The sequence below is a fragment of the Hyla sarda genome, chromosome 1, assembly GCF_029499605.1.
Source record: "Hyla sarda isolate aHylSar1 chromosome 1, aHylSar1.hap1, whole genome shotgun sequence".
NCBI lineage: Eukaryota > Metazoa > Chordata > Amphibia > Anura > Hylidae > Hyla > Hyla sarda.
Window position 1 is genome coordinate 424,030,740 of NC_079189.1, and position 23,523 is coordinate 424,054,262.

General features: G+C 42.1%; 2 protein-coding genes across 2 annotated transcripts in view; both read left to right on the forward strand.

Annotated features, from left to right (window-relative positions):
- Nucleotides 1-23,523, forward strand: part of LOC130309035 (dehydrogenase/reductase SDR family member 4-like) — a 147,607-nt gene that overhangs the window by 95,591 nt on the left and 28,493 nt on the right. The gene's annotated exons all lie outside the window — the stretch shown is intronic.
- On the forward strand, nt 14-952 carry LOC130270494 (olfactory receptor 5V1-like). Its single transcript, XM_056518195.1, has one exon. It carries the CDS (start codon nt 14-16, stop codon nt 950-952), a length of 939 nt encoding a protein of 312 aa, XP_056374170.1.

Below are 23,523 nucleotides of genomic sequence, written 5' to 3' on the forward strand. Positions count from 1 at the left end.
AGTATATACTAAGATGAACAATGGGTCTAGCATTTCTGAATTTACTCTTCTTGGGCTTTCCAATCCACCTGAACTTGGAATCCTCTTGTTTTTGGTATTTCTTACTATGTACTTAGTAACTATAGCTGGTAATCTACTCATTATCATTATCACAAATTTAGACCCAGCATTAAACACACCAATGTATTTTTTCCTTGGTAATCTCTCCTTTCTGGATATAATCTGCACTACGTCGGCTGTCCCAAAAATGTTGTCTAATTTAATTACTCAACAAAAAGTTATATCTTTCAATGGATGTATTGTCCAGATGTTTTTTTTTACAGTTGGTATGGACACAGAATTTCTTCTTCTAACTTTTATGTCTCTTGATCGATACTTGGCTATCTGTAACCCATTAAGGTACAAGAGTATTATGAGTAAAAAATCTTGCTTCGGTATGTCAATTGTGGTATGGGCCTTTGGGTTTTCAAGTTCTTCTTTTCATTCTTCAAGCACTTTGTGGTTGTCATTTTGTGGACCAAAAGAGATCAACCATTTTTTTTGCGAAGTTCCTCAGGTACTAGCATTATCCTGCTCAGACATTTCTTTAAATAAATATGTTCTTATAGTGACAGATCTTATATTAGGACTAATCTGTATTACCCTAACTTTTATTTCATATGTATTCATAATGTTTGCTATATTAAACATCCGTTCAGTCGAAGGGAAGAAAAAAGCTTTCTCTACATGTGCCTCACATATTACAGTTGTTCTGTTATTTTATGGGACCCTAATTTTCGCCTACTTTAAACCTTCTGATGAATCCTCAAATATGGACAAAGAGATTGCTGTTTTTTATACTATTGTTATTCCAATGCTGAACCCAATTTTGTACAGTTTAAGGAACAAGGAAGTAAAGCTATCTATTCAAAAGTTGATTTCAAGAAAAATATTACTTAGAGCTGATTTTTAGTTTGAAGATCCATAATCTGATTGTAAAAAAAAAAAAAAAAAAAAGGTTTTATCAATATTGTTTAGTCTACTGGATCATCAAAATACTGAACACATTTTTTTTTTTAAATACAGAACTGGTTTCTAAGATAATAATGTGACCAAACAGTTTTTTTATGTAAACAAACAGGTGTCAATATACAGTGTTAAAGATATTGAAAGCTTAAAAAATAGTAAAAAAATAAAATAAAAAACTGCTTTAAAGTCTCCTGCCAGCATCCTTGACTTAAATGTTGTGGCACACATGGTGAATTTGACAGCCCCAGACACTCACAAACTGCCCTATGAATCAACCTCGGATCAGAAGGCTGAGCCATGTATATTAATCAAGGAGGAAGGTGGAAAGTAGTGGCGAAGTGTGCCAGACCATAGCACTGATGCAGCTGGTGAACACCTTTTTTTTTTACCTAAAATGCTTGGTTTCCCCGAAATTTTACATTTTTAAAAAGGGTAATAGCAGACAATACCCCCCAAAATTTGAAGCCCAATTTCTCCCGATTCAGAAAACACCCCATATGGGGGTGAAAAGTGCTCTGCTGGCGCACTACAGGTCTCAGAAAAGAAGGAGTCACATTTGGCTTTTTGAAAACAAATTTTGCTCTGGGGGCATGCCACATTTAGGAAGCCCCTATGGTGCCAGAACAGCAAAAAAAAAAAAAACACATGGCATACCATTTTGGAAACTAGACCCCTCGGGGAATGTAGCAAGGGGTAATGTGAAGCTTAATACCACACAGGTGTTTCCCGACTTTTGCATATGTAAAAAAATAAAAGATTTGTTACCTAAAATGCTTGGTTTCCCAAAAATTTTACATTTTTAAAAAGGGTAATAGCAGAAAAAAAAAACACAATTTGAAGCCCAATTTCTCCCGATTCAGAAAACACCCCATATGGGGGTGAAAAGTGCTCTGCTGGCGCACTACAGGTCTCAGAAGAGAAGGAGTCACATTTGGCTTTTTGAAAGCAAATTTTGCTCTGGGGGCATGCCGCATTTAGGAAGCCCCTATGGTGCCAGAACAGCAAAAAAAAAAAAAAACTACATGGCATACCATTTTGGAAACTAGACCCCTCGGGAATGTAACAAGGGGTAATGTGAACCTTAATACCCCACAGGTGTTTCACGACTTTTGCATATGTAAAACATTTTTTTTTATTTTTTTACTTAAAATGCTTGGGTTCTCAAAAATGTAACATTTTTAAAAAGGGTAAAAGCAGAAAGCCCAAAATTTGTAACACAATTTCTCCCGAGTACGGCGATACCCCATATGTGACCCTTAACTGCCTTGAAATACCACAGGGCTCCAAAGTGAGAGCGCCATGCGCATTTGAGGCCTAAATTAGGGACTTGCATAGGGGTGGACATAAGGGGTATTCTATGCCAGTGATTCCCAAACAGGGTGCCTCCAGCTGTTGTGAAACTCCCAGCATGCCTGCACAGTCAGTGGCTATCTGGCAATACTGGGAGTAGTTGTTTTGCAACAGCTGGAGGCTCAGTTTTGGAAACAGTGGCGTACCAGACGTTTGTCATTTTTATTGGGGAGGGGAGGGGGGCTGTGTAGGGGTATGTGTATATGTAGTGTTTTTTTACTTTTTATTTTATTTTGTGTTAGTGTAGTGTAGTGTAGTGTTTTTAGGGTACAGTCGCACGGGCAGGGGTTCACAGTAGTTTCTCGCTGGCAGTTTCAGCTGCGGCAGAAAATTTGCCACAGCTCAAACTTGCAGCCGGATACTTACTGTAAACCTCCGCCCATTTGAGTGTGCCCTGTACATTCACATTGGGGGGGGGGGGGGGGGGGGGGGGAAACATCCAGCTGTTGCAAAACTACAACACACTGGTTTGCTACTTAACTCAGTGTTTCACAACAAGTGTGCCTTCAGCTGTTGCAAAACTACAACTCTCAGCAGTCACCGACAGCCAACGAGCATGCTGGGAGTTGTAGTTATGCAACCAGCAGATGCACCACTACAACTCCAAGCATGCACTTTAGCTGATTGTGCAAGCTGGGAGTTGTAGTTATGCAACAGCTGAAGGTACACTTTTCCATAGAAAAAATGTGCCTCCAGCTGTTGCAAAACTATAAGTCCCAGCATGCCCATAAGGGAATGCTGGAAGTTGTGGTGGTCTGCTTCCTGCTGTTGCATAACTACAGCTCCCAGCATGCCCATTTTGCATGCTGTGAGCTGTTGCTAAGCAACAGCAGGAGGCTGTCACTCACCCAACTGCTGATCCACGCTGCAGGTCAGTCCCTCACCGCCGCCGCTCCTGGGGCCCCGATCCCAACAGGGACGCCGGGGATCGGGGTCCCCAGCTGCCGGGGTCCTCTTCCCGCACCCGATCACGTCCTCTGGAAGAGGGTCGGATCGGGTTGCGGGAGTGACACCCACAGCAGGTGCCCTGATTGGTCGGCCTGCTGGCTATGGCTGTTCGACAGCCCCGATCAGCCAGTAATTCCGGGTCACCGGGTCACTGGAGACCCGATTGACCCGGAATCGCCGCATATCGCTGGGCTGAATTGTCCAGCGATCTACGGCCATCGCCGACATTGGGAGTCATCATGACCCCCCTGGGCGATATGCCGCGATGCCTGCTGATCGATATCAGCAGGCATCGGGCACCGGCTCCCCTCCGGCTAGCGGCGGGGGGCCGGGAATGGACAGGACGTACTCCTACGTCCTCGGTCCTTAAGGACTCGGAAATGGGGGCGTAGGAATACATCCATTATCCTTAAGGGGTTAAAGGGCTAGTGCCAGAAAGTTAAACAGATTTGTAAATTACATAGAAGGTAAATTGGGGCTCAAGGTCTTGAACAAATGGCCATAGGATATAGTTTGATAAATAAACAACTATTTATTATATATATATATATATATAAAAAACTAGTGGAGATAGGTGTACCACAGGGCCCTTGTGATGACACCACTCCAACAAGTATATCAATAAAATGGTATGGCAAATAATAAAATATTAAAATATAAAAAATTTTGACCACTATAGGAAGGTAGATATATTCCTCTAAATAATGCGCTTGTTTTTTTCTTTTACCGATTGGCGCAAACTATAAAAATAGCAACTCAATGGCTGTAACCAGTAGCAACCATATATGAGACTGTCAGCCGGCAGTAGTAATTCTTGATAAGTTCCTTCAGTCCTTAATCGACGATAGATATAGAAAAGGATATAGAAAATGCTGGCCAGCATAAATATTTTGTTTTGTTTCAACACATACTTTGAGTTCAAGTCTCTAGCGCAATCAATTTGTAACAAGTTGTACAGATTTATACTGCTGCAGCAAATAAAGTCTATGATGATTGTCAACTATGCAAGAGATACTGGCAGTTATGACAGGTAATTTTGTATTTCACCACTCCCGGGTATGTTCGGTTGCGATCACCTCTGCGATCCCTTATAAGATGCAGTCCTCGCAGTATATTGTGTACGTATCAGTGGCGGTGGATGCCGAGTCGCGGACCTGCAGCGCCTGCAAGTGGCGTCAAGACAGCGGTCCCACAGCTCCTACGTCCGGACAGCAGAAGGTGGCGGTGATCTTCAGATGGTGAATCCGCAGCGCTGCCGACAGCAGGTAAGTGGCAATGTTGGTAGCGTCCTCGTGGCAGCGAGGCGCGCGTAGAGATAGTAGGTTGATTGACAGGTATCTCCGCTACTGTCTGGTTGCTTTAGAAATGGAATGTAGCTATATGAATTCCATATGAAAATGGTCTCAGTGGTCACAGGGGGCCACTGAGACCATTTTCATATGGAATTCATATAGCTACATTCCATTTCTAAAGCAACCAGACAGTAGCGGAGATACCTGTCAATCAACCTACTATCTCTACGCGCGCCTCGCTGCCACGAGGACACTACCAACATTGCCACTTACCTGCTGTCGGCAGCGCTGCGGATTCACCATCTGAAGATCACCGCCACCTTCTGCTGTCCGGACGTAGGAGCTGTGGGACCGCTGTCTTGACGCCACTTGCAGGCGCTGCAGGTCCGCGACTCGGCATCCGCCGCCACTGATATGTACACAATATACTGCGAGGACTGCATCTTAGAAGGGATCGCAGAGGTGATCGCAACCGAACATACCCGGCAGTGGTGAGATACAAAATTACCTGTCATAACTGCCAGTATCTCTTGCATAGTTGACAATCATCATAGACTTTATTTGCTGCAGCAGTATAAATCTGTACAACTTGTTACAAATTGATTGCGCTAGAGACTTGAACTCAAAGTATGTGTTGAAACAAAACAAAATATTTATGCTGGCCAGCATTTTCTATATCCTTTTCTATATCTATCGTCGATTAAGGACTGAAGGAACTTATCAAGAATTACTACTGCCGGCTGACAGTCTCATATATGGTTGCTACTGGTTACAGCCATTGAGTTGCTATTTTTATAGTTTGCGCCAATCGGTAAAAGAAAAAAACGAGCGCATTATTTAGAGGAATATATCTACCTTCCTATAGTGGTCACAATTTTTAATATTTTATTATTTGCCATACCATTTTATTGATATACTTGTTGGAGTGGTGTCATCACAAGGGCCCTGTGGTACACCTATCTCCACTAGTTTTATATATATATATATATATATATATATATATAATAAATAGTTGTTTATTTATCAAACTATATCCTATGGCCATTTGTTCAATACCTTGAGCCCCAATTTACCTTCTATGTACATTTAACTATTTCATCACCTTGGGTATAGGTGATTTAATTGGGTAGCCCAGGTCGTATGGTTATTTGATTGACAAGAGCCTCTCCAAACCCACATTGTAAGATTTGTAAATTACTTCTATTAAAAAATCTTTATCCTTCCAGTACTTATCAGCTGCTGTATACTACAGAGAATGCTCTTTTCTTTTTGAATTTCCTTTCTGTCTGACCACAGTGCTCTCTGCTGACACCTCTGTCCATTTTAGGAACTGTCCTAAGTAGGAGCAAATCCCCATAGCAAACCTATCCTGTTATGGACAGTTACTGAAATGAACAGAGGTGTCAGCAGAGAGCACTGTGTTCAGACAGAAAAGGAATTCAAAAAGAAAAGAACTTCCTCTGTGGTATACATCAACTGATAAGTACTGGAAGGATTAAGATTTTTTAATATGTCATTTTCAAATCTGTTTAACTTTCTGGCATTAGTTGATTTAAAAAAAAATGTTTTCCAGTGGAGTAACCCTTTAACCCCTTAAGAACGTAGGGCATATGGGTACCCCCCCCCCCCGTTCCCCAGTCCTTAACCCCTTGAGGACCAAGCCAATTTTCACTGTAGGACCCAGCCATTTTTTGCAAATCTGACCACTGTAATAAGCATTAATAACTCTGGGATGCTTTTACTCTTCATTCTGATTCCGAGATTTTTTTTTTTGTGACATATTCTACTTCATATTAGTGGTAGAATTTTGTCGATACTTGCATAATTTCTTGGTGAAAAATTCCAAAATTTGATGAAAAAATTTAAAATTTTGAATTTTTGTTTTTTACTTTTAAGCTCTCTGCTTATAAGGAAAATGGATATTCCAAATAAATTATGTATTGATTCACATATACAATATGTTTACTTTATGTTTCCATCATAAAGTTGTCATGTTTTTACTTTTGGAAGACATCAGAGGGCTACAAAGTATATCAGCAATTTTCCAATTTTTCACAAAATTTTCTAAATTGACATTTTTCATGGACCAGTTAAGTTTTGAAGTGGATTTGAAGGGCCTTCATATTAGAAATACCCCCATATATGACCCCATTATAAAAACTTCACCCTTCAAAGTATTCAAAATGAAATTCAAAAGGTTTGTTAACCCTTTAGGTGTTTCACAGGAATAGCAGCAAATTGAAGGAAAAAATTCAAAATCTTCATTTTTTACACTGGCATGTTCTTGTAGACCCAGTTTTTGAAGTTTTACAAGGGGTAAAAGGAGAGAAATCTTACTAAAATGTGTAAAACAATTTCTCTCAAGTAAGGAAACACCTCATATGTGTATGTCAAGTGCTCTGTGGGTGCACTAGAGGGCTCATAAGAGAAAGAGCGACAGTGGGATTTTGGAGAGTGAGTTTTTCTGAATTGGTTTTTGGGGGGCATGTCACATTTAGGAAGCCCCTATGATGCCGGAACAGCAAAACAAACAAAAAATACTAAATGGCATACTATTTTGGAAACTACACCCCTCAAAGAACGTAACAAGGGGTACAATGAGTCATAATACCTCACAGGTGTTTGATGACTTTTTGTTAAATTTGGATGTGTAAATGAAAAAAAAAAATCACTAACATTCATGTTTTTCAGCAAATACCCCATATGTGGATGTCAAGTGCTCTGCTGGCGCACTGCAATGCTCAGAAGAGGAGGAGCGCCATTGAGCTTTTGGAAAGATAATTTTTTGGAATGGTAGTCAGGGGCCATGTGCATTTACAAAGCCCCCCGTTTTGCCAGAACAGTGGACCCCCTCCCCCACATGTGACCCCATTTTGGAAAATACACCCCTCATAGAATTTTATAAGGGGTGACGTGAGTATTTTCACCCCACTGGCGTTTGACAGATCTTTGGAACAGTGGGCTGTGCACATGAAAAAATAACATTTTTAATTTTCACGGACCACTGTTCCAAAAATCTGACAGACACCTGTGGGGCGTAAATACTCACTACACCCCTTATTACAATACATGAGGGGTGTAGTTTGCAAAATAGGGTCACATGTGGGGGGGTCCATTGTTCTGGCACTATGGGGGCTTTGTAAACACACATGGCCTTCAATTCCGGACAAATTTTCTCTTCAAAAGCACAATGGCGCTCCTTCTCTTCTGAGCATTGCAGTGCGCCAGGAGAGCACTTTACATCGACATATGGGGTATGTTCTTACTCAGAAGAAATTGAGTTCCAAATTTTGCGGGGCTTTTTTCCTATTTTCCCTTGTGAAAATGAAAAATTTAGGGTAACATCAGATTTTATTGAAAAAAAAAATTTTTTTTCATTTTCCCATCCAACTTTAACCTGTTGGGGACGAAGGGCATATGCATACGCCCTTGCGTCCTGGTACTTAAGGATGAAGGGCGTATCCATTCGCCTGTGGGAATTTCGGTCCCCGCCGCACGCCGGGCGGGGACCGCACCGGGGTGACTGCTGATATCATTCAGCAGGCACCCCGTGCAAATGCCCATGTCGGCGATCGACGCAAATCGCAAGTGAATTCACACTTGCGATTTGCGCCGATTCCGGGTCATTACGGGTCTATGGTGCCACCCCTCCTATCCCTGCTATTGGTGGTCTAAACGCGACCACCAATAGCAGATCGGGGGCAGGGGGGGTTTACTTTTGTTTTCCCCGTCCTGCCCACCCACAATAGGCGGGGCAGAACGGGGAACCAAAGGAGCCCGGCGCCGAAGATCAACTTACCCGTCCGGAGGCTGCGGGCAACGGTGATCGGCGGGCGCGACGTCGTGCAGGACAAGAGGACGGCTCCCTGGATCCAACGGAAGCCGGTAAGTTGCCTAGCAATATCTGGAGGGCTACAGTCTGAGACCATTATACAGTGGTCTCTAACCTGTAGCCCTCCAGATGTTGCAAAACTACAACTCCCAGCATGCCCAGACAGCTGTTTGGGCATGCTGGAATGTGTAGTTTTGCAACAGCTGGAGGGCTACAGTTTCAGACCATTATACAGTGGTCTCTAAACTGTATCCCTCCAGATCTTGCAAAACTACAACTCCTAGCATGCCCAAACAGCTGTTTGCTGTCTGGGAATGCTGGGAGTTGTAGTTTTGCAACATCTGGAGGGTCACAGTTTGGAGATCACTGCAGTTGGAGTTGTAGTTGCGTACATCCAGCTGTTGCATAACTACATCTCCCAGCATGCCCTATGGCGATTAGTACATGCTGGGAGTTGTAGTTTTGCAACAGCTGGAGGCACACTGGTTTGAAAATACTGAGTTAGGTAACAGAACCTAACTGAAGGTTTTCCAACCAGTGTGCCTCAAGCTGTTGCAAAAGTACAACTCCCAGCATGCATGGTCTGTCAGTACATGCTGGGAGTTGTAGCTAGCAACAGTTGGAGGCACAATGGTTGGAAAATACTGAGTTAGGTAACAGAACCTAACTGAAGGTTTTCCAACCAGTGTGCCTCCAGCTGTTGCAAAAGTACAACTCCCTGCATGCACGGTCTGTCAGTACATGCTGGGAGTTGTAGTTTAGCAACAGATGGAGTCCCAATGTTGGAAAATACTGAGTTAGCTAACAGAACCTAACTGAAGGTTTTCCAACAAGTGTGCCTCCAGCTGTTGCAAAAGTACAACTCCCAGCATGCACGGTCTGTCAGTACATGCTGGGAGTTGTAGTTTAGCAACAGTTGGAGGCACAATGGTTGGAAAATACTGAGTTAGCTAACAGAACCTAACTGAATGTTCTCCAACCAGTGTGCCTCCAGCTGTGGTGAAAGTCCAACTCCCAGCATGCACGGTCTGTCAGTGCATGCTGGGAGTTGTAGTTTTGAAACAGCTGGAGGTTTGTCCCCCCATGTGAACGTACAGGGTACATTGACACGGGCAGGATTACAGTAAGTTTCCTGCTTCAAGTTTGGGCTGCGGCAAATTTTTTGCCGCAGCGCAAACTCCTAGCGGGAAAATCACCGTAACCTGCCAGTGCGAATGTACCCTAAAAACAATACACTACAATAACACATAATAAAGAGTAAAACAATACATAAACACCCCCTTACATTGCCCCCCCCCCCAATAAAAATGAAAAACATATTGTACGGCAGTGTTTCTAAAACGGAGCCTCCAGCTGTTGCAAAACAACAACTCCCAGCATGCCTGGACAGCCACTGACTGTCCAGGCATACTGGGAGTTTAGCAACAGCTGGAGGCACCCTGTTTGGAAATCACTGGCGTAGAATACCCCTATGTCCACCCCTATGCAATCCCTAATTAAGTCCTCAAATGCGCATGGCGCTCTCTCATTTTGTAGCCCTGTTGTATTTCAAGGAAACAGTTTGGGGCCACATATGGGGTATTTCCGTACACGGGAGAAATTGCACTACAAATTTTGGGGGGCTTTTTCTCCTTTTACCCCTTATGAAAAGGAAAAGTTGGGGGTTACAAAAGCCTGTTAGTGTAAAAAAAAAAAAAAATAATTACACTAACATGCTGGTGTTGCCCCATACTTTTTATTTTCACAAGCAGTAAAAGGAAAAAAAGACCCCCAAAATTTGCAATGCAATTTCTCAAGAGTACGGAAATACCCCATATGTGGGCTAAAAATGCTCTGCGGACACACAACAAGGCTCAGGATTGAGAGCCCACCATGTACATTTGAGGCCAAAATTGGTGATTTGCACAGGTGTGGCTGATTTTACAGCGGTTCTGACATAAACGCAAACAAATAAATACCCACATGTGACCCCATTTTGGAAACTTCACCCCTCACGGAACGTGACAAGGGGTATAGTGAGCCTTAACACCCCACAGGTGTTTGACGAATTTTCATTAAAATTGGATGGGAAAATGCAAACAAAAAATTTCACTAAAATGCTGGTGTTACCCTAAATTTTTCATGTTCACAAAGGAAAATAGGAAAAAAGCCCCCCAAAATTTGTAACCCCATTTATTCTGAGTAACAAAATACCCCATATGTGGATGTTAAGTGCTCTACGGGCAAACTACAGTGCTCAGAAGAGAAGGAGCGTCATTGGGATTTTGAAGAGAAAATTTGTCCGGAATTGAAGGCCACATGTGTTTACAAAGCCCCCAAAGTGCCAGAACAATGGACCCCCCCACATGTGACCCCATTTTGGAAACTACACCCCTCACATAATGTATTAAGGGGAGCATTTACGCCCCACAGGTGTCTGACAGATTTTTGGAACAAAAAATAAAATTTTTCATTTGCACAGCCCACTGTTCCAAAGATCTGTCAAACGCCAGTGGGGTGTAAATACTCAGTGCACCCCTTATTAAATTCTGTGAGGTGTGTAGTTTCCAAAATGGGGTCACATGTGTGGGGGGTCCACTGTTCTGGTATCACGGGGGGCTTTGTAAACACACATGGCCCCTGACTACCATTCCAAACGAATTCTCTTTCCAAAAGCTCAATCGCTCCCAAATTTTGGGGGGGCATTTTCTCCCATTACCCTTTGTAAAAATGGTAAATTAGGGGGGAAAACTGCACTTTAGTGAAAAAACTTTTTTTTTTTTCATTTACGCATCCGACTTTAACGGAAAGTCGTCAAATACCTGTGGGGTGTTAAGGCTAACTGGACCCCTTGTTACGTGCCTTGAGGGCTGTAGTTTCCAAAATGGTATGCCATAGGTGCTTTCTAAATGTGACATGCCCCCCAAAAACCATTTCAGCAAAATTCACTTTCCAAAATCCCATTGTCGCTCCTTCCCTTCTGAGCCCTCTACTGCACCCACCGAACACTTGACATACACATGTGAGGTATTTCCTTACTCAAGAGAAATTGGGTTACAAATTTTGTGGGGCTTTTTCTCCTATTACCACTTGTAAAAACTCAAAAACTGAGTCTACAAGAACATGCGAGTGTAAAAAATAAGATTTTGAATTTTCTCCTTCACTTTGCTGCTATTCCTGTGAAACACCTAAAGGGTTAACACACTTACTGAATGTCATGTTGGATACTTTGAGGGGTGCAGTTTTTATAATTGGGTCATTTATGGGGTATTTCTAATATGAAGGCCCTTCAAATCCACTTCAAAACTGAACTGGTCCCTGAAAAATTTCCGATTTTGAAAATTTTTTGAAAAATAGGAAAATATCTGCTGAACTTTGAAGCCCTCTGATATCTTCCAAAAGTAAAAACATGTCAACTTTATGATGCAAACATAAAGTAGACATATTGTATTTGTGAATCAATATATAATATATTTGGAATGTCTATTTTCCTTATAAGCAGAGAGCTCCAAAGTTAGAAAAATGCAAAATTTTTGAATTTTTCATAACATTTTTGAATATTTCACCAAGAAATGATGCAAGTATCGATGAAAATTTACCACTACCATAAAGTAGAATATGTCTCGTAAAAACAATCTTGGAATCATATTTATAAGTAAAAGCATCCCAGAGTTATTAATGCTTAAAGTGACAGTGGTCAGATTTGCAAAAAATGCTACCGTCCTTAGGGTCATAATGGGCTCCGTCCCCAAGGGGTTAATGGAAATTCTTCAAACACCTGTGGGGTGTTAAGGCTCACTATACCCCTTCTTACATTCCGTGACGGGTGTAGTTTCCAAAATGTGGTCACATGTGGGTATTTCTTTTTTTGTGTTTATGTCCGAACCGCTGTAAATTCAGCCACCCCTGTGCAAATCACCAATTTAGGCCTCAAATGTACATAGTGCACTCTCACTCCTGAGCCTTGTTTTGTGCCCGCAGAGCCTTTTACGCCCACATATGGGGAATTTCCGTACTCAGGAGAAATTGTGTTACAAATTTTGGGGGTCTTTTTTTCTTTTTACCGCTTGTGAAAATAAAAAGTATGGGGCAACATCAGCACGTTATTGTAATTTTTTTTTATTTTTTTACACTAACAGGCTGGTGTAGCCCCCAACTTTTCTTTTTCATAAGGGGTAACAGGAGAAAAAGCCCCCCGAAATGTGTAGTGCAATTTCTCCCGAGTACGGAAATACCCCATATGTGGCCCTAAACTGTTTTCTTGAAATACGACAGGGCTCCGAAGTGAGAGAGCGCCATGCGCATTTGAGGACTAAATTAGGGATTGCATAGGGGTGGACATGGGGTTATTCTACACCAGTGATTCAAAACAGGGTGCTAAACTCCCAGTATGCCTGGACAGTCAGTGGCTGTCCGGAAATGCTGGGAGTTGTTTTGCAAAAGCTGGAGGCTCCATTTTGGAAACACTGCTGTACAATACATTTTCATTATGGGGAACCACGTAAGGGGATGTATATGTAGTGTTTTACCCTTTATTATGTGTTAGTGTAGTGTAGTGTTTTTAGGGTACATTCACACTGGCGGAGGTTTACAGTGAGTTTCCCGCTAGGAGTTTGCGCTGCGGCGAAAAATTTGCTGCAGCTCAAACTTCAAGCAGGAAACTTATTGTAAACTCGCCCGTGTGAGTGTACCCTGTACATTAACATCAGGGGGGGGGGGGGGGCAAACCTCCAGCTTTTTCAAAACTACAACTACTGACAGACCGTGCAACAGCTGGAGGCACACTGGTTGGAAAGCCTTCAGTTAGGTTTTGTTGCCTAACTCAGTATTTTCCAGCCAGTGTGCCTCCAGCTGTTGCAAAACTACAACTCCTAGCATGCACTGATCACCAAAGGGCATGCTGGGCGGTGTAGTTATGCAACAGCTGGAGGTATGCAACTACAACTCCCAGCATGCTGTTTGCTGTTTGGGCATGCTGGGATTTGCAGTTTTGCAACATCTGGAGGGCTACAGTTCAGAGACCCATTCACAGTGATCTCCAAACTGTGGCCCCCCAGATGTTGCAAAACTACAAATCCCAGCATGTCCAGACAGCAAACTGCTGTGTGGGCATGCTAGGAGTTGTAGTTTTGCAAGATTTAGAGGGCCACAGTTTAGAGATCACTGAACAGTTATCTCCAAACTGTAGCCCTCCAGCTGTTGCAAAACTACAAATCCCAGCATGCCCAAAGAGCTGTCTGGGCATGCTGGGAGTTGTAGTTTTGCAAGATCTGGAGGGCTTCGGTTTAGACAGCACTGTATAGTGGTCTTAAATTGTAGCCCTCCCGATGTTGCTAGGCAACTCACCGGCTTCCGTAGGATCCAGGGAGCCAGCCGCATGATATCTCCGCCTGCCGATCGCCGCCCGCAGCCTCCGCCGATGGGTATGTGGACTTTGGCACCGGTCCTCTGTTGGTTTCCCCGTTCTGCCCCGCCTATTGTGGTTTGGCAGAACGGGGAAACCAAAAGTTATCCCCCCCACCCCCGATCTGCTATTGGTCATTGCTTCTAGACGACCAATAGCAGGGATAGGAGGGGTGGCACCCCTGCCACCTCACTCCTATCCCTTCAGGGGGATCGTGGGTGTCTTGGACAACCCCGATACCCCTTATTCTCCAGGTCACCGAGTCCCCATAATCACGTATGACCCGTAATAGCTGCAAATCGCCAGTGTGAATTCACCGGCGATTTGCAGCGATCACCGACATGGGGGGGTCTGATGACCCCCCTGGGCATTTGCACAGGGTGCCTGCTGAGCGATATCAGCAGTCACCCTGGTCCGGTCCCCGCCCCCTGCGCATCGGGGACCGAAATTCCCACATACATTTACGTCCTGGGTCCTTTAGTACCAGGGTGTCAGGACTTAAGCGTACGCCCTGGGTCCTTAACTGGTTAATGCGTATTGTAGCAAATTTTTCTGCCCTCATCAGTGCATACCACATACATACATCTAAGTAGTGTACAATTTTGTACCTGTTAATCTGTCAATGGCCTACATACTGTGAAAGTCCAATCAATAGTACTCACCGGCTGGTGCTTTTAAAAAAATACAGAGTTTTTAATGCGCATTGTAGTGCATTTTTCTGCCCTCATCAGTACATACCGCATAGGTACATGTAAGTAGTGTACCATTTTGTACCTGACCAGTTAATCTGTCAAAGGCCTACATATTGTGAAAGTCAAAGCACTAGTACTCACCGGCTGGTGTTTTACAAAAATACAGACTTTTTAATGCATATTGTAGTGCATTTTTCTGCCCTCATCAGTGCATACCGCATATATACATCCAAGTAGTGTACCATTTTGTACCTGTTAATCTGTCAAGGGCCTACATACTATGAAAGTCCAAACAATAGTACTCACCGGCTGGTGTTTTACAAAAATACAGATTTTTTTTGCGTATTGTTGTGCATTTTTCTGCCCTCATCAGTGCATACCGCATACCTACATCTATGTAGTGTACCATTTTGTACCTGTTAATCTGTCAAGGGCCTACATACTGTGAAAGTCCAAGCAATAGTACTCACCGGCTGGTTTTTTACAAAACTTACAGAGTTTTTAGGCTCATTGTAGCGCTTTTTTTTTGCCCTCCTAAGTGCATACCGCATACATACATCTAAGTAGTTTACTATTTTGCACCTGTTAATCTTTCAAGGGCCTACATACTGTGAAAGTCCAAGCACTAGTACTCACCGGCTGGTGTTTTACAAAAATACAGACTTTTTAATGCTTATTGTAGCGCATTTTTCTGCACTCATCAGTGCATACCGCATATGTACATCTAAGTAGTGTACCATTTTATACCTGTTAATCTGTCAAGGGCCTACATACTGTGAAAGTCCAAGCACTAGTACTCACCGGCTGGTGTTTTACAAAAATACAGACTTTTTAATGCTTATTGTAGTGCATTTTTCTGCCCTCATCAGTGCATACTGCATATGTACATCTAAGTAGTGTACCATTTTGTACCTGTTTATCTGTCAAGGGCCTACATACTGTGAAAGTCCAAGCAATAGTTTTTACCAGCTGGTGTTTTACAAAAATACAGAGTTTTTAATGCACATTGTAGTGCATTTTTCTGTCCTCATCAGTGCATACCGCATACGTACATCTAAGTAGAGTACTATTTTGTACCTGTTAATCTGTCAAGGGCTACATACTGTGAAAGGACAGTCAAAAGTAATTACCCGCTGCTGTTCTAGACAAATACTGTTTAAGAGTAGTGAAGCTTATTGTTCTACTCTCATATACGCACTAAGTATGTCAGGCAGAGAAGTGCCAGGACGTGCACAGAGGAGTGTCAGAGGCCTAAATCCTTCAGGTAGAGGTCACAGCAGACTAGGGGCGAGTGGCAGCAGTAGTCGCAGCGAGAGACCTGAGCTCCCGTTACAAGACGTAATAGGAAAATGGAAATACCCCATGTGTGGACGTAAAGTGCTCTGCAGGTGCACTACAATGCTCAGAAGAGAAAGAGCAAACATTTGGCTTTTGGAAAGCAAATTTTTCTGAAATGGTTTTTAGGGGGCATGTTGCATTTAGGAAGCCCCTATGGTGCCAGAACAGCAAAAACAAAAACAAAAAAAAACACATGGCATACTATTTTGGAAACTACACCCCTCAAGGAACGTAACAAGGGGTACAAATATCCAAGAGAAAAAGAAAAGGTCGCACTCACCATGCTTCTCAAATGTGCTTTATGACATCAGGAACGTGCAAGTGGGTACAGTAGTGGAGCGACAAGTGTTTCATGCTAGTTGTGCATCGTCTAGCGTGAAACACGTTTTGCTCCACTACTGCACCCGCTTGAACGTACCCACCGTTCCTGATGGAAAGCACATTTGAGAAGCATGGTTAGTGCGACCTTTTCTTTTTCTCTTGGATCTTTTTGCATATAAGTTGGACATTACCAAGTCAGCACTTCCCTTTGTGCAATTAACAGTTCGCCAGCTGCAGGTTCATAAAGACTCCTTGTTCACTCTGCTGCTTTAAAGTCATATCACTAGTAGTGCCAGTTCATTCTCACACATTTATTGTAACAAGGGGTACAGTGAGCCTTTACATCCCACATTTTTGCTAAAGTTGGACGTGAAAATACTTTTTTTTTTAATTTTCACTAAAATGCTGGTGTTACCCCAATTTTTATTTTTTCACAATGGGTAATAGGAGAAAAAGCCCCCCAAAATACCCCATATGTGGATGTAAAGTGCTCTGCGAGCGCAGTACAGGGCTCAGAAGAGAAGGAGCACCATTGAGCTTTTGGAGAGAGAATTTGGTTGGAACTGGAAGTTGGGGCCATGTGTGTTAATAAAGCCCCTGTGCTATCAGAACAGTGGATCCACCCCATATGTTAACCTGCTTCATAAACTACACCCTTCACAAAATGTTGCTGCTTTAAAGTCATATCACAAGTAGTGCCAGTTTATTCTGACAAATTTGTTGTAACAAGGGGTACAGTGATCCTTTATACCCCACAGGTGTTTGACAAATTTTTGCAAAAGTTGGACGTGAAAATTTTTTTTTTTATTATTTTCACTAAAATGCTGGTGTTACCCCAATTTTTTTTCACAAGGGGTAATAGGAGAAAAAGACCCCCAAAATTTGTAACACCATTTTTTCTGAGTATGGAAATACCCCATATGTGGATGTAAAGTGCTCTGCGAGCGCACTACAAGGCTCAGAAGTGAAGGAGCGCCATTGGGCTTTTGGAGAGAGAATTTGGTTGGAAGTGGAAGTCGGGGGCCATGTGCATTTACAAAGCCCCTGTGCTACCAGAACAGTGGATCCATCCGACTTGTGACCCTATTTCATAGACTACACCCCTCACGAAATGTAACAATGGGTGCATGTGAGCATTTACACCCCACTGGCGTCTGACAGACCTTTGGAACAGTGAGCTATGCAACTGAAAAATAACATTTTTCATTTTCATGGTGTAAATGCTCAATGCACCCCTTGTTACATTCCATGGGGGGTGTAGTTTTCAAAATGGGGTCAAATGTAGGGGGGGGGGAGTTCACTGTTCTGGCACCATGGGGGCTTTGTAAACGCACACGGCCTTCAATTCCAGACACATTTTCTCTCCAAAAGCCCAAAGGCTCTCTCTTCTGAGCCCTGTATTATGCCTGAAGAACACTTTACAGGCACATATGGGGTATTTCCATACTCTGAAATAGTGTTACAAATTTTAGGGGGCTTTTTTCCTAATAACCCTTGTGAAAATGAAAAAAATAGGGGAAACACCAGAATTTTTTTTTCATTTTCAAAAACGTAGAAACTTTAGCTTTAACAAAAATTCATCAAACACCTGCGGGGGTGTTAAGGATTACTATTGTTATTTTCCGTGAGTGGTGTAGTTTCCAAAATGTTTATTCATTTTTTATTTTTTTGCGTTTATGTCGCTGCCACCCCTGCCACCCCTATGTAACCAGCAGCCACCCCTGTGCAAATCACCTCAAATGTACATGGTTTGCTCTCACTCCTGAGCCTTGTTGTCTGCCCTCAGAGCATTTTACGTCCACAAAATGGGTATTCCCGTACTCAGGAGAAATTGCGTTACAAATTGTGGAGGTCTTTTTTTCCTTTTACCTCTTGTGAAAATGAAAAGTATGGGGCAAAACGAGCATGTTAGTGTTAATACCATCATGTTGGTGTAAAAAAATAAAAATAAATAAATAAATAAAAAATAAAAAATAATAATAATAATAATAATATATAAATATATATATATATATATTTTTTTTTTACAATAACATGCTGGTGTAGACTAGTATTGAGCGTGATTACTTGAATAGCTAATTTTTTTCGCGAATATCAGCACTTCACGATTTTGCGACTATTTGGAATATAACAACATATATTTGTTATGACAAATAGTACACAATGATGTGTACTGTGTAAATAAAAAGTGATCATCCCATCCTGCTTCAAGATTGTGGTCCAAAGAAGGCGAATATGCGAAAATTTGCGAATATTGGCACTTCTAGAGGACACTGATCCCTCCCTGTGGGCCAATGAGAAGGATGCAAATACAGTTGTCAGAGGTTAGCAACATCCCTAGCAACCAATAGGAAAGTTGTTAGTTGAAAGATATAATCATGCTTGCGCATTTAGCAAATTTCCTTATGAATTTTGCATGAAAAGAAGTCTAAGAATATGTGAAATTCATGAATATAGGCCGAATATTCGTCCATATATTTGCAAAATATCGCAAATTTGAATATTGCCTACGCCGCTCATCACTAGTGTAGAGAAAAAGCCCCCCAAAATTTGTAACACTATTTCTCCTGAGTACGGAAATACCCCATATGTGGCACTAAACTGTTGCCTTGAAATAAGACAGGGCTCTGAAGTGAGAGAGCACCATGCGCATTTGAGGCCTGAATTAGGGATTTGTATAGGGACGGACCAGGATTCAAGCGTTACACTTCCTCCGATACCAAAATTACCCTACGACAGTGTTTCCCAAACAGGGTGCATCCAGCTGTTGCAAAACTACAACTCCCAGCATGTACGGTCTATCAGTGCATGCTGGGAGTTGTAGTTTGCAACAGCTGGAGGCACACTGGTTGCAAAACACTGAGTTAGGTAACAAACTCTCAGTGTTTCACAACCAGTGTGCCTTCAGCTGTTGCAAAACTACAACTCTCAGCATGCACTGGCAGCTGAAGGTCATGCTGGGAGTTGTAGTTATGCAACATTTGGAGGCACACTACTACAACTCCCAGCATGCCCTTTGGCTGTCCTTGCATGCTGGGGATTGTAGTTATGGGACACCCCAAAAAGCGAGAGTACTGATTCATTGTCTGGTAATGGCCGAAGAATCAGGACGATTATAAGGTGGCACCAGTACCACCTCACTCCTGCTGCTAAAGGGTGATAGGTGCCGTCTCACCTATCACCCTTTTCATCGCTGGCATGGGGGGGGGGGGTCCCCCAGGGTTTTGCATAGGGTGCCTGCTGAATTATTTCAGCAGGCATCCCGTTCCGTTCACCACTGGATTACCGGCGGTGAACGGAAATGTCCAGGGTGCACAGGTACGCCAAAAGTACCAGGACATCAGGGCGTGCATGTTCGCCTTGCCCTGAAGGGGTTAAGGTCAAAATGGGCTTAATCCCCAAGGGGTTAAACAAACATTTTATTCTATTTCAAGTTTTCTATTATTTACTTTATTTTAAACCATAAAACCAAAAATATTCAAGTTTGGTATAATTGGAATCATCTATCAAATAAATGCACCAGACGTGAAAATATAAATAAAATAACAAGCTTTATTAAACATATATAATAATTAAATAAAAAACATAAATAATGAGAATCAGCAATAGCCAGAAAAATGTGCAATGATCTAATAAATACTATTCTCTTAAAGGTTTGCCATTACCAGTTAAACACATACTGCAGAGAAACACTGCGACATTGAGCACACATAGAAAAGGCAAACACAAAATGAATGATAATAAGAGAAGAGAGACAACGTATACAGGTGATCTATTGGTGCACTGTGGGAGCCTGAGAAACTAGAGACAAAAGTGTGTTGGTATGAGACCTGAAGGAATCAACAGGTGCATCCATAGCAACATCACTGCACTAGAGAAATACACCAGCCCACGGAAGGGAAGAGAGGGTAAACACGCTGCCACAGTGCATCCGGAGTCACCACGTTATACTCACATAAGAGATCACACACAACCCCTATGCCGTTTCGCTACCCGCTCCGTCGGGAAAAAATTTGCATCGTGACGCAGACTGGCGCATGATGTCTGCGACATGTCGCAGACAAAGATGCGCCAAAAAAAAAAACGACAAAACAAGTCGGGTTTAGAATAGTAAATGAGGGCCATTGTGAACTCTGGAAAAATGATTGCCTCACAGAATTGCACAATTCCATATTTTTTTTTTAAATGTTGCCTTTTATATAATTTTTTCTGGCTCCGTAATATATAGTATATGATAAAATAAAGAGTGCCAAAGAGAAGTACAACTGGTCCACAAAAATAAGCCCTAATATAACAGTATAACAGTGACAAGAGCTTCCATCTTTCTTCTTTCCCAGAGTTTAAGTTGTAAGAGGAAGATGCACCATGTGATGTATGTGACATATTTGGGTGCAATGCGCCACAATTTGAGATGAGCAAACACTTAAATTCCCAGGACGGGAAGGGGGTTAATAAACCAAGAACAAACTCCAAACCCCAGTCACCCAGTTGAAAATTCCCTCCCTAACTAAATATATAAAACTTCACTTTTATTTAACCATTAATAAAAGGTCCCATGTAGTGAATTAAAATTGCAGACAATTCCCTCATCAAGTGTTTGCTCTCCTATCTGGAGATGACAAGTGCATATGCTTGACAGTTGCTGCAGACCACTGTCTACTGGGGAATAAAGCTGCTGATAAAATATAATCAATTTGCCTCGCCTACATGTTTCGTGGTATGACCCACGTCCTCAGGGGTTAAGAGACAAATGGCCACGTGCATATGAAAGTGCTTCCTTATATAACGTCATCTAGACACTCCCCAAGCCTTTGGACCAATCATGATCTCTAATCAACCTCCCTGTTCCTACGGCTCCTATCACTAACCAGTTTATTGAAAGTTACTAGGGTCAAAGAATAACTTCCGGTGCTATTTAATGACATAGGTCGCCGCACTTACCCGTACTTCCTTCTGTGCACGTAATCCGATCACATGATCCGCTCCGTAACTTGCGCATGCACCCGACCGGTCACTGGGTTCACTATTCAGTGCGCGATCAGCACTGTGAAAACCAACGCATGCGCGTGGACTTAGACTTTAGTCCGTACCTCTCAATGTCAATGCGCATCTGCACAGACTTAGAATCAAACTGGTGGATAAGTGGATAGCACTGTGATCAGTGACATATGTAAGTCCAAAAGATCTCTTGATCTATAAGGGAGGAAAAAAGGTCTTATAATGACTGTAGCTTGTGGGAATCTATAGTGGACAACTATATGATGACATAAACAATTTATTATCTATATAGTATTGTATCAGGCAAGTGTATTGACAGTTAGTGCCAATTATTTGTTTAAGTGGGAATAAAACTTCTCATTAATGCCTTTAAAAATTTTTCCTTTTTAGAGCCATACTTGCACTTATGTATGATCCATTTAGTTATCCTCTATCTTGTGTTAGATAAGTTTATATCTGTCCATCTATGCACATTTTATGCCAAAACCAATAAACAAAAGAAGGGGACCACAGTTAATATCTAACAATAATTCTCCAATATCTTGATTTGCCAAGAACAATAATACTACCAGTTATGAATGATCAAAATCATAAGGATTATGCCATTTACTTATAAAAAAGCCACAAAAGAGAATCCTTCGTTGAGGCCATAAGGGCTACGCGTACCCAATCTATAGATCCATCTGGACTCTTCTTGTAATAGTATTTTATCTATGTTGCCCTTGCGTGAGCCCAGCTGTTTTTGATCTCGAATATATTCTGACTATGAGCTATCCTCATATGTCTCGCGAGTGGTGTATGACTATTTGTACGTATAGTACTCAAATGCTTAGAGATTCTCCTTCTAAATTCTTGTGTTGTCTTCCCAACATAAAGTTTATGACAATTACAGCATGCTGCATAGATGATATTTTTTGTTGAACAATTAATAAACTGTCTGATTTGGTAATGTCGTCCATCAAGTGGGTTGGTAAACTCTTGAGTTTTGGGTAAGTACAAAAATCACAATGGCCACACGGATAAGAACCTGTGACCCCGATCGGATGTCTGTTGTGAATCTCCCCCAAGGTGGACAAATGACTGCGGACTAAGATGTCCTTAAGATTGGATCCTCTCCTAAAGGATAATTGTGGCCTAACCCCTACCACTTCTCTTATATCTGGATCTGAATATAAGAATCTACATGGGATATTGAAAATCCTAGTGGTATATGCATCATGTGTACCAATACATCTGATTTTGTGTTCGGTCGTGGCTTCTCTATTGGAGGTTAATAGTTGTCTTCTCTCATTATTATCTGCTCTCCTCTGTGCCTTCCTCACACGCCGAGGGATAACTTCTAGCTCAGAATCTCCTAGATAACTCTCTAGATTCTGCCTCAAAAGTTTCTTGGGTGGAGCAGTTGCGCTTAGCCCTTAAGAATTGCCCCACAGGAATGCTTCTTCTCAATGTATCAGGGTGCCAGCTCTGCCAGTGTAGAAAATTATTCGTAGATGTAGGTTTACGAAAAACTTTCATTTGAATCGTGTTGGTCTCATCAATCATGATAGTAAGATCTAGAAAGTTAATTAGTCTACCCCCAAACTCCGAAGTAAAGTGCATGCCAATATCAATGTGATTAAGAGCTTCTAGAAAGGAGGTTAATAATGTGCTCCCCCCATGCCACAAAATCAAAACATTGTCAATAAATCTACCCTAAAAAATAATGTGACTAGTGTAAAGCTCAAAATCATCAGAAAAAAACAATCTCACTCCTCCACCACCCTAAAAAGAAAAGATTAGCATAATTTGGTGCACAGGAGGACCCCATAGCGGTGCCTTGTGTCTGGAAAAAGAAGGTGTCCTTAAATAAAAAATAATTGTGTGTCAAAACAAATGTGAGTAAATCAATAAGAAAGTGTGAGAGTGAGATTATTTTTTCTGATGATTTTGAGCTTTACACCAGTCACATTATTTTTTGGGGATCTTTTGGACTTACATATGTCACTGATCACAGCGCTATACACTTATCCACCAGTTTGATTCTAAGTCTGTGCAGATGCGCATTGACATTGAGAGGTACGGAATAAAGTCTAGGTCCGTGCGCATGTGCGGGTTTTCACAGCGCTGATCGCGCACTGAATAGTGAACCCAGTGACCGGGTGGGCGCATGCGCGAGTTACGGAGCGGATCATGTGATCAGATTACGAACACAGAAGGAAGTATGGGTAAGTTCAGCGACCTATGGATGTCATTAAATAGCGCCGGATGTTATTTTTTGACCCTAGTAACTTTTCAATAAACTGGTTAGTGATAGGAGCCGTAGGAACAGGGAGGTTGATCAGAGATCATGATTGGTCCAAAGGCTTGGGGAGTGTCTAG